General features: G+C 49.2%; 1 protein-coding gene across 3 annotated transcripts in view; it reads right to left on the reverse strand.

Moving 5' to 3' along the window:
- Positions 1–12,263, reverse strand: part of MGMT (O-6-methylguanine-DNA methyltransferase) — a 294,215-nt gene that overhangs the window by 41,703 nt on the left and 240,249 nt on the right. For all 3 annotated transcript variants that reach the window (XM_045809502.2, XM_087862566.1, XM_045809501.2), the window contains one exon: positions 10,242–10,402. In XM_045809502.2, the coding sequence (XP_045665458.1) occupies positions 10,242–10,402 (161 nt within the window). The remainder of the gene's footprint in view (positions 1–10,241; positions 10,403–12,263) is intronic.

Genomic DNA, 12,263 nt, shown 5'->3' on the forward strand with positions numbered 1-12,263 from the left:
CACACCAGCGTGGGGTAGGAGCTGTGAGCACCGTCAACCTTCACACTGAGGAGAACAGCTTTTATTAATACAAATTGGGCCATTAATAATATTTAAATGCATTAGCTTTAACACAAATAAACAAGATCGGCCAATGAAATTTTAAAAACGGATCCTATATGCTGGAAAAGGAAACACGGCCAGTGAAGAGGCAGGGGCCTCCAGCCAGGTGTTAACACCCAGAGACCACGGGAGCCACACGTGGGTCCGAGATGCAGGCTGTGAGGAACATCAAAAGGTGTTAATGGTTTCAATATTTATCTGCTGCAGGGAAGCACTCTAAAAAGAAGACAGAAAAAAAAAAATTCTGCTAATGGCTGTGTCTTTGCCATTAAAATGAAAAGCTTAATGCATCTTATAATCAGAGGACAATTTGCAAATCATTAAGAGAAATGTAAAATTCCATTAAAATACAAATCAAGAGACTCTCCCTGGACTAATAATCTTTTTGATATTATTTTGCATTTCACTATTTCTGTTCCAATACCCAGGCCCCACAAATGATCAGTTCCTGAACATGCTATTTACCACAGCCTACTTCTTTAACGAGACCGAGAGAAGGATAATCTGCTATTCAGAGCAGGTACTAATGAAGAATTCCATATATTCTGAAATTTAATTAAAACCCCAAAGATTTCAAATTAGATGCAATTTGAAATGCCTGGGGCAGAAATACATGCACTTGCGTGGCGAGGGTACCACACTGAAAGTTGATACCGTAATTGGTCTTGATGTATTTTTGTGTTGCCGGGCTGAAGCACAGAACTCATAACCATATAAAAATTCTCTGTAGATTACCTGCTCATTGAAAATGCCATCACTCAGGTAGTTCTCCACTAAATTACCATGCCACTAAAATGCACAAAGTGATTCTCGGAGTAGAGTGGCACAGCTGGCCGACGCTGCCAATGAGTTATGTATGCGTCAACGCGGCCTTTTTTCTTAGTAAAATATGCTCAGTTGAATATTAAAACATAATTGGCATTCAACCTAAGCAGCTTAAACCATCCCGTTATCTTCCTTTAAACCGATCTGGCTCCTCCACAGTTATTTTCAAGGATACGATTCACAAACTAATGATGCCATCACACCCAGCTAGACTTGCGCCGTTTTACGCCGGTCATAAATAGGCACAGTTTCCACGGCCTACGAGGGATGGCCTTTAATATTAGCTGCTCTTGAACATCAAAGGCCCGGTTCTTGAGGGAAAAAAGGGGGGGATATGCCATTTATGTTGGTTCTTGCATATTTGATTCTAAAAAGAGGAAGAGATGCGAATTTTCTATGAAAAGTAGGTCTTGGCCAAGCAATGAGCCCTGTGTCTCCTGAGCTCAGTCTCTGGGTCTTTCTCGAACCATCCAAGGGAATGCCGACCACAGGCCAGCTGAGGAAGGAACATGCATTTTTAGAAAATGCGGACAATGTGCGTACACACACACACACACACACACACACACACGTCTAGGGATGGGTCCTCTACACAGTGTGTTTTGTGCAACAATCAACAGCAGTACTCAAGAAATGAAAAAGTAGTTGCCATAGTAACGGAGATACTGTAGGTATTTATGCTGGCGACGGGGTGGGCAGGGGCAGGACTCACCAGAGACGCTACTTTCCAAACAGGATCAGTATTTGCCTTAATATCTGTAGGACAGGAAAAACCTGATTTTTCGTGATTGATCACTTGTAACTGAGTGATGTACTTTCGGCTAAACACTTCCCTTCCCTGCTCCATTCTTCAGAAGTACTGCATGGTGTGGCATTAACACCGGACACAATGCCCAGCACGCTGAGCCCCCGGGGGTCCGCTCTGCCTGATGACGGCCACCACACGGTCCCAGAGTCACACCAACGGCCTCTGGAAGAGATGGGATTTTCTATTCCGACACGTAAACACAACCTTTAAAGCAGATCGTGTACTTGTAAATCTATTCCAAGTCAACCCGAACATAAGGGACGAAGGTAAAACTCGTAGGTGATGAGGAAATTTAAATTAAGTAATGGTTTCTACACTCTTGGCTCCTGCAAACGGTTTTACAGCATTACTGCCATTAATTTTCTAACGCTGATGTGTTTAACATATTAACTTACAGTCCAGTTCTATGTACATTTTTTATTAAAATATAATTTTTCTATAAACCCAGGTGGTAGAGATAATTCTATTTATTATTTCTAGGATGGTATAAAATGCATTTAAAATGCATTAACACAGCCTATAAAATGTGAAATTACAACATTTCAGGGCAACAAAAATACTCAAACATTCTCTTTTGAAGCAACACATGTTAATCTAATGCCTACAGTGGGAATAAAATTTTTGAAAGCACATTTAAGTGAAAAGTGTATTTTTTTCACTTTAAAATACAGATCTGATAGAAAATTCCTATTTTTTTCAAAGCCCATTTCAAATGAAAGATTGAGAAAACGGACAATGTAATTTACTTTTCTTGGTAGGTAGAAATCTGATCCTGTGCTGCTCTGGGGTGAAGTCTACCCACACCCGCCCAACACGAGCACACTACAGGTGATCTTCCTAAACGTGTGGACATAATCAGGCGACTGCTCTGTAACAGGAACTGCCACTGGCTTGCGATTATTATGCTAGATGTAACATTGATATTGTCATGTGAATATTTCCCCATAAAAGCAGCACTTGTGACAAATTTCAATTATCAGTATTATTTACTTGTAATAGAGACCCTGTCCTGTCCAATGCAAGTTTGAAAGTAGCTGACGTCAAATCACCTTTTTTTTTTTTTTTTTTAAGATTTTATTTATTTATGTGACAGAGAGACAGCCAGCGAGAGAGGGAACACAGCAGGGGGAGTGGGAGAGGAAGAAGCAGGCTCCTAGCAGAGGAGCCCGATGTGGGACTCGATCCCGGTACGCCGGGATCACGCCCTGAGCCGAAGGCAGACGCTTTAACGACTGCGCTACCCAGGCGCCCCGTCAAATCACCTTTTAAGCTTGGTTACATTACAATGTGTGACCCCTGTGACCTTGAGTAAAGGTCTTCTCAAGTTCACTTTTTTTTTTTTTGCCTGAGCTATGGAAATCTCAGGGAACATAGGATCTGAGCATCTCCCCAGATTTGGGATGAAACTTCCACTGAATGAGGCTTCCCAGGAGCCAGTGGTGATTACTGATTTGTCAGAGGGCTCCGGGCGCAGGAACCCCATGCCTGCTCTTGGGGTCCAGCCCATGGTCCTGTTCAGCTACACGAGCATCTCAGGAGCCGGTCCCCATCGACTGAGTAAATTCTCCTCTATGGGAGGGGCATTTGCTACCATCTCTAGGGTGGGTGTGAGGTGACCCTGTGGGTTACGAGAATATTGAACCTCTTCCACAGCAAACCCAGGACGGGCTCTATATAAGGTATCCGGGACCTGAAGTGGTCTCTTCCCCTCTACTGGCTGCTCCCAGTGTTCAGGGGTCTCCCTAAGAATCTAGAGCTTCCCTCGTCCAACTGTTTCAAAGAGAAACCACATTTTGGGCCCAAAGTATCTGAACACCTCCTGAAGGTTCTGGTTAGCTTTGCCAACACTCTGCCATGGGCTATCCTGGCAAAGTGCCGGCACCTCCTGGCAACACTCTTTAGACAATCAGGACTGGGGCGGGGTGGGGGCGGGGGGGGGGTCATCCTGACATGAGTCAGACACTGATGTGCAGCCAGGCTTGCTCACACTTTCCAAATCAAAAATGAGTGACATACTGGCTCTCCCACCTTCTCACCTGGCTAGAGCTCTAGATACCTAACCTAAAACTTGTAAAAGCTGTTAATTACAACAGCAAAAACACTTCTTAAATGTGCAAATAGAGGTCTCAAACAAAAATCATTATTAAATCAGGAATGTCGAACTTAGCACAGAGTGATGCACATTGCAGAAGCTCTCTTAAGAGACCGATCCACGTCAATAAATTCCTTTGGAGCAATAATGCTCAAAATAGGGCACATGCGTATGTAACATACACGCTTGTATGTGCGATATGTACATATGCACACAGATAAAATATATGTGCATGTATATATATTTACCTGTCTTAAGATTTTGGATGTGTCTTGGGGAGGGGTGAGAAGCACAGAAATTATAGGCATAATATGAACAAACTGCCTGGAGCATCTGGATACATACGTTCCCAGATGAAGGGGTGGAGACTCAAGAGCAGCGTGATGAAGCTGTTGGTTTAAATGAATCACAGCCAAAGCGAAAACTCCACGTGCAAGATGTGGCTGTGCAGCGCGAAGAACAAACAAACACTAAGGACAAGTGCCGGGCAGGAAACCGCATGATAAAAAAGGAAATCATGAACTAAGACATAATCTGAACCCCAGGCTCTTTGGCCCATGAAATTCGCCAATATGCCAAAACGTCGACAATCAGTCAAGTTGAAGAGCTAAGGGTGAAGTACACGGACTGTTTCTGAGCTGGCCTGGCCAGCCCCCCGCCTCGGACAGAGCCAGAACCAATGAGGGCAGTGGCCACAGGGCCCACAAGCCACCACCCTTCAGGGGCTCTGTGGCTCCTTTCTGCTCAGGCTGGGGGCCCCTGACCTAGCGAAAGCCTCCCGGTGGACGCAGAATTCTGGTAACCTAGCACCGCTACTCCGAGGAGCTGGAAGTGATGCATGTATCTGAACGGAGACTGGGGCCGGGCAGCCCACGAAGGGGCGCTTCCGTCCACCAGGAGAGGGCTGTGCGTCAGCTGCCCGTTCCCGGGGGTGTGAGGTCTCACGGCCAGACAGAAGGTGCTGTCTGGAGAAAGTAGTGCTCCCTCGGCAAGCTCTGAAAAGGCCTTCTGGTGCCGCGAGGAGGGCTTCACGGAGACTGGTTCATCGGGCCCAGAAAGCAGGGAGGCAAATGCCCCCGATGAGGAAGATGGCTCGCTCACCCCCTCGGTCACCCGCAGGACTCACTCTGCATCCTCCACACCATTTGCATTGAGGGCTCGCGCCCACCTTTGTTCTTAAACACCCCCCTCAACCCCTGAGCCCTTCCCCACCCGGCTCGAAACCACAGCACAGCACAGGCTGAGCTGGACTCTCCGTGACGGGAGGGACTGCTCCCGATTTCAGACACCTGATCATCTTCCCGGCAACTCGGCCCTCAGGCCCACCACCCCATCTCTGGCTCTGATCGGTGCCTCCCCTGGTGTTGGCCTCAGAGGGCCCTGGGCCAGATTTCCACATCTGCTGCCCCCAAAAGCAGCGTGGCAGCCCTAGGGTGGAAAGTGCGTCTTCCCAGCTCATTCTCCCTCCATTTAGTTTAAATGCAGTGTTGTCAGCTTGTTCTCATCAATAAATGGGCATCGGAAGGTTTACGAACTAGGTAATATCAGAGCAAGGCCCACAGTTTTTATAAGGCCTCATTTGCAATACGGGAGAACCATGACAGTCACCGACCAGAAGCTGTAAATGCCATCCCCTGCTCTAGCTAGTATCCTCTTCAGGTTAGGTTTGTTTCCAAGTGCAGGGAAGAACGTCAGTACGAACTTGGTGAACACACAGAGCTGCCTCCTGCTGTGGGCAGGGGAGGGGTAGGAGAGAGCCCTCTCTCCGCCACAGCAGGACGTGCACACGGCGTTCGCGAGCCCTGGCCGCGACGTGAACAACACTCGAACGGGCCACAGGACCCGGATGGCCAGAGGGCTCAGTGCCTCCTCTCTCAGGGAGACAGCGGCCCCGGGGTGCGTGACAGCCGGAGGGCAGAAGCGCTGTGCCCCCGAAGGCTGTGGGGCTGCGGGTCGTGGAGGGCTGGCATGAGTAGCCCTTGCTTGGCTCTCTCCGGTGGATTTTTAATTGTGAAGGGCCGTCGCTGGTGAGGACCTGAGGTAACGATGCTGCCCCTTCCTCGCGGTCCAAGCGCCTTCCAGGACCCCCACAGCCTCCGCTGGCAGGCGCACTACGCTGGGACTGTCTTCCAGGACGTGCAGGAATTAACTCACCCCGGAAGGGCCTTTCCCGTAACTCTCTGGCAGGGCTTTCAGCAGAGGCCCTTCGGAAAGAGGGTGTTCAACAGAGATACACAAGTGCGAGAACCCTTCCTGAGGCTTTGGAACAGAAGTCACGAGACACTGCGTGCCAGCAGGGTTAACAGATGCAGATTCTACTACTGTCATGCGACTGGACTTCATAGCTACAAGCTAATAGCTGCGACGAAGGGGTTATTAAAGTGTCAAATATTTCATTTAAAAGGGAACATTGCAGTCACTTTGAAAACTCAGAACTCGTCTGTTGAAAACCATCATCTGTGAGAAGACACCGGGAGGAGCAGCTGGGGTCCACCGCCGTCCACACCCACCACCAACATTCTCCCACCACCGTTCACACCACTGTCTGCACCCACTGCCATCTGTCCCCAACCACCCGCCCATCTGCACCCACCACCAACTGTCCCCTCCCACCCGCTGTTCGCACCACAGTTCGCACCCACTGCTGTCCATCCCCCACCACCGTTCACACCACCGTCCATGCCCACTGTCTTCTGTCCCCAACCAACCACCGTCCCCCACCACTGTCCACAATGCCAGGCTCATACCACTGCGCACACTGGGGAGCTTGTGCTGCGGGGCTGCCTCTTGGGGCCCATCTTGTGGGGAAGCCTGGCAGAGCAAGCAGAGAGGCCCAGGCACCCTGCTTTGAGCACCTCAACAGGCAGAGGAGCTGAGAAGGGGAAGAAAGCGTGTGCACACATTCTGAGTCTGAAAGCTGAGTCTCAGTTTCCCCCAAGTTGGCTTTTCCTGAACTCTGTGAAATCATGCTTCTGGCAAAGTGTTACTTTTACCTTTTTACCTGCTTTGCCATGGACTACGAAGACTACCTGAAGATATTTATGATAAAATGGAGTGATGTACTTTTAATAAGTAAATATAAAGTTAGAAAATATTAACTGGAAAGAACTTCAAACAGTATCTCCTTATAAAAGAAACATTAAGATTTCAAGACCAATGGCTTTATTCAGTAACTATTTCTTGGAGAAAAATGAATTCAAAATAATGCTGACCTTAGCAAGAACTTGATGGGGGAGCACCTGACCTCCCTAAAATGGTTCATTGTGTCCCAAGACTGCTGGCTCTCCATCAGAGCGGCTGCACAAATGGTCCTGTTGATACTTTAATAAAGCAGATTAGCAAAAAGCAAAACCCCCCTAAACTCTCAAAACAATTTTTTCTTAGAAAATGCCCTCCACTAAAGACACAATCTCACAAGAAAACTAAAATACATCTTACTCAACACCCACTTTTCCTGTAATTTCCTGAGCAGCACCCCGAGCCCCACACACCGCAGCCCTCTTCGCACCGAGGACCCCCATCTGCAGCGGCCACACACGCTTCCAGACTTCTGGTCACGAAAGACAGCTTCACGGCTCCTTGGCAGAAAAACCCAGACAATTAACTTGTTACTAATCAAACTTGGGAAAATTTCCAAGATAAGAAGCTGAACTATATGAAATTTTTAGTATTTGTTAAGTTTTAACCTAACAAAAATCGTAATTTCATATGGCTTACCGCAGCGCACGTGTGTGACCAGCCTTAAAAAATGAACCAATGGTGAACGCGAAAGACCCTGAAATGGTAAAGCGGTCTTGCCCACAGACAAGAGCGGCCCTCGGAATGCAGCGGGGCTGGCCAGTGCCAGGGGACGAGCAGGTTAAGGCGCTGGAGCTCCAGGGTGAGCTCTGTCAGGACGACGTTTTTAAAACAAGTCGACATAGGCAGACCTGGTCTAAATCTCAGAGGCGAAGCCATGATGTAAACATGATATGCAAAAGTATGTTAAACGTGTCCAAAAATTAAGATGCACAGAAAACAGAATTTGTTAAAAAAAAAAAATTTATTCCACGTTAAAACGTGCCCATGCCTCCCAGTTTGCGACGGTTTCTTTCTTTACGTTAATGCACAGTTTCTAGAGGTCTCTGAGGTTCCCAGAGGATTGTCCCTGCGTGTGACTTGCCTGCTCACCATGATTTCACTGGGACTACAAGATACAAAGTAGAAACAAAGTAGAGCAAAGCCAACTACCACTGGATAGAAAGGGGTGTCACCACATCTGGGGGTTAGTGCCAATTAACTCCGTGTTAGCAACTGTATCATAACCATCCACCACCTCCCTTCTTAGACCGTAAAATCCCCACACCTGGTCCCTGCCTGGGAGTAAGAGATTGAGCTAAATTAGAAAAACCTGGCTTGCACATGCTACGGCGTGGGAAACCCTGGCCCTCGGCAACCACTAACCGTCAGGAGGCGGGGCTGCCCCAGGGGACCCTGTCCTGAGGAGGGTGCTGGAGGCTGTCCCCCCAGACCTGGCTAGTAGGACCTGGCCCCAGTTGGAAGCACCCGCCAGCACTGTGGGGCTCGTCTAACAGGGCAGAGCTTCTAGCTGGGGCTGGATGGCCTCCATCCTTAGCCCAGTGGCTGCTTCCGGCCGTTCTGGTCACCCACGCTGACCATGGGGGCTAGACAAGGAGACGGGCTGGCTCGGGCCCAGGGCCGGGGAGGCAGGTCAGTGTGGCCAGTCCCAGCCCTCTTCAAACACCAAGGACAGGAGGACCTCAGGATTTTATAAGCTCACTTCCCACCTCCCCCTTCGATTATACAGATACTTCCTGCCTTGGTTTTCTCATTTTTCTGCCCTGAAAATTTCAAAACCTTACATTTCTGCTCACTATTCAACAGGCTGCAAGAGGGGAGAGCCAGTCAGGCAATTCCTTCTTGCTCCTAGTGGCACAGCAGCACTCTCCAAGTGACGACAGTGGACGGCAGAGGTCAGAGCACCAGGATTCCCAAGCCCTACTGCAGAAGCAAAGCCACGCCTGAGTTCTTCAGCCCGCGCAGTACACGGAGGTCACACCGCGTGCCCTGCGGCCTCCACACAGCCGGCCGGCCCACGCTACCAGAGGCCCATCCAGGACGTGTGCCCAGGGACATGCTGAGGCCTGCTGGAGCTCCCACACTCCTCCTAGAGACCGCTCTGAATGACACCTGGGGGCTCATCGCGGTTGCACCGTTTCCGTTATGTGCGAACACGCGCAGGGTACGATCTGTTCACTTGCCTGACCTTGTTAGTCAACTCAGGTGTTAGCTCAACTTTCCAGGAGCTTCTCTATCCACTGCCCCTGAACACCCTACTGCACTTTTAAGTTTCTTTTTGCTGAAAATCATGGCAGCTACTAGAATCTGACTAAACTTATTTAGGAGACTCTGTTTTGAAATTCAGGATTGCTTTAAATTTACTTTAAAGATGTACTTATTTTAGAGGGAGGGGTGGAGGGGCAGAGGGAGAGAGAGGGAGAATCTCAAGCAGACTCTGCACTGAGCGCAGAGTCCAATATGGGGCTGGATCCCACGACCCTGAGATCATGACCTGAGCCGAAACCAAGAGTCAGACGCTCAACCAACTGAGCCGCCCAGGTGCCCCTAAATTTACCGTGTCTTGTCTCAGGTAGTCTTTCCCTTGAGTGTACGTGTGCGTATAACTACAGATGTTTGTGCACACATACACACACATTTATCTTAGAACGAGTATAAAAAATCACCATGCAAAATAAATGTCCGGTATGTGTCTAGAATAATTTTAGTTGCCATAATTAAGGTCCAAAGAAGAACTTAAAAAGAAGCATCTGGGAAAATGTGTTTTGGTGACCACAGACCATGTGCCTTAAGCCTGCTACATTTAGGCAGTAAGCTCTCAATGTCTGCTTTAAGAACACAGTATCTAACTGTGGCAAGTTTGAGAAATAAGACTGAAAACTTATCCGAGACGACACAGTGCCGCTGCCCACTCTGCTGTAAACGTCACCAGCCAAGTTTATGGAAGTGGCTAATTGTCCATGTACAAGCCTCATTTTCTGTGCTGTTGGCAAGCAGATAGTTTAAGTTAACAATAAGCTTATTGAAAAATTCACTGCTATTGAGATGTGTTCCTATTTAAACCTTTCAGCCAACAAGAGTCAAGAGTCGATCTGCATGCATCATTTTTACTGCCTTTGCCAAGAATTATGTGACCACGTGCCAAAACTAACACAAGCATTTGGAATGGGTGGAGATCGTGAACTCTTGTCCTTATGGCGTGGCCACATGCCGTCTCTGTTTAGATGATGTAAAGACACCAAGTCGGTAGAGTCGATATCACGGGCTGTTATGTAAGTGACAGTTAATCGGTCAAGCTCCCTGAGCGAAACCCTACGAGGCGGTGGACTTACTGACCTCGCTGGAACACGGGATGGTGAATTGCAGGCAAGGGGAGGCCTGGGAGGACCTCAGGCTCATGGAAATAGGCATCCAGCCAGGCCGCGCACTGAACCAGGGGCTCCGTCATTTCCTCTGGACGGCCGAGCAGCTCAGGAAGAGTGGGGGCCTCCACGGGTCTGCAAAAGTGATAAGAAGAGGGTAAAAACCTCAGGCCCTGCGTCCACACACGTGAAAAGCAAACAAACGTCTACTGTGCCCACATGGGTAGATATCTGTAGCAGTTTCCCGAGTATGTGTGCCCACAGCTGCGGAGCGGTGGGCAGGTGCCCGCAGGAGGGGTGGGCTGCCTTCCAGCCACGTTTCCACCTTTAGCTTTAAGAAATAATTCATCTTTGAAAACAAGAGGTGATTCCAGGAGGAAACATCCTAGTACACAGGCTCTGCTATTTGGGGCTCTGAACGTCTGCAGCCGTGCTGTGAAGCAGGACGTGGCACAGCCGGGATGACAGGCGCAGAAGCAAGCCCAGCGGGAGTGGGGCTGCCCCTCTGTAAGGCTAACAGGTGCATGTGTGCCACTATCGTTCGTCTGTAAAATCACCATGTCTTATCAAAAACGTCTTCCAGAAATAGTACCAAAGTAATTAACCTGAATTTTGATCACCCCGTCCCTCCCACTGAATTTCAACAGTAGCACATTTAGGATTTTCTACTGCTTGGGGCTGCATTCCGGGGGATTTCCTCGGAGTCTGCTTTTGGTCCTCGGGGTCTCATGCTCCAGAGTGTCTAATCTGTGTGTAGGTCCTTCTGCAAGGCTAACGTCAGTCACTGTGCTCTGGCTTTGGTTTTTGTTTTGTTTTTTTCCCCCTCAAATTCCCTTGTTCATTCCTTATGGTCACTTCTTCCTTTTATCTCCTTAAGTTTAAACCAACATACTTCAGACTCGATTCAGTTTGTTCCTTCCCCCAGGGTCTCATTCCTTGTCTGTGGGATCTGGTAGCTACCGCTCACAGAGCTGACTTACCTTCGGCGGCTGCTGAGTCTCTGGGGTTTGGCTCTGCTGGACTGAGAAAACATTCCTGCTTCTGAGCCCTACAATTTTATGATGGAGCCAATCTTTATTTCAATTTCCTAGAACCCCATACCCACAAAAGCACTGGCACCAGGTCTGATTTCTTCCGCTGACTTTCCTTCCTCACCTTCCAAGGCCCTGGACAGGTGGCAGGCTTCCTAGCAGCTTTCTGGGCCTGGAGGGCAGAGTCTGTCTAGTATTCTCAGATACTGAATTTCAGGGGTAGGGTAGCTGCAAGCAGCTCTTCCTGACCCTCTGTGCCTCACCCTGTGTGTTAAGGATGGGCGCACGTGCACCAATCTACAGGCTGTCTTTTTCACCTCGTATCTACCCCCCTTATGAAGGTCTGGGTGGAGAGGCCACCACTGGCTCGGCTCTGTGGCCCAGCACAGGGACGACTGTGACTGACAGCCCCAGGAGCGCAGGCCTGGCCGCACAAAGGACGCCAGCATGCACGGGCTGCTGCAGATCCAGAAGCCTGGGCACTGCATGCTACAAGCTGCAGAGAACTGAAGACCTTGGAACAGGTCTTACAAGGGATCCTGTGCTGGAGTCCAAGTCTCTCAGGCACGGCGTTCTGTGGGACTGAGAGTCTCCACTGAGGTCCCTGGATCTTTCCAGAAATAAGCTTCCTGGGACGAGATGCACAGAAATACCCTTTCTACTGTTTTCCACGGTAGAACAGAAAGTGCATCAGGGAGGGAGTTCTAGCGCTTGCATGTGGACAGTGGTAAGTAAGGAATGGGGCGGTGAAAGTTAGAAGAAACGAGTCCACCAAAGCAACCAGCAGAGAGGGACAACGGATGCAAGCCGGCCAGCCTGCCGACTCATGACTGGACAGAGCAGTCTGGCCTTGGCCGAGGCCACGCTGCCACCTTTGCAGGATGTCTGCGGTAGGAACTCACGTGGACGGGCCCTGGGTCGGCCTGGACACCAAATCAATGGAGGGGCTGCACAGGACGTGCTCC

Source organism: Ursus americanus, chromosome 6 (genome assembly GCF_024610735.1).
Source record: "Ursus americanus isolate L20-20 chromosome 6, mUrsAme1.1.p, whole genome shotgun sequence".
NCBI classification, from domain to species: Eukaryota; Metazoa; Chordata; class Mammalia; order Carnivora; family Ursidae; genus Ursus; species Ursus americanus.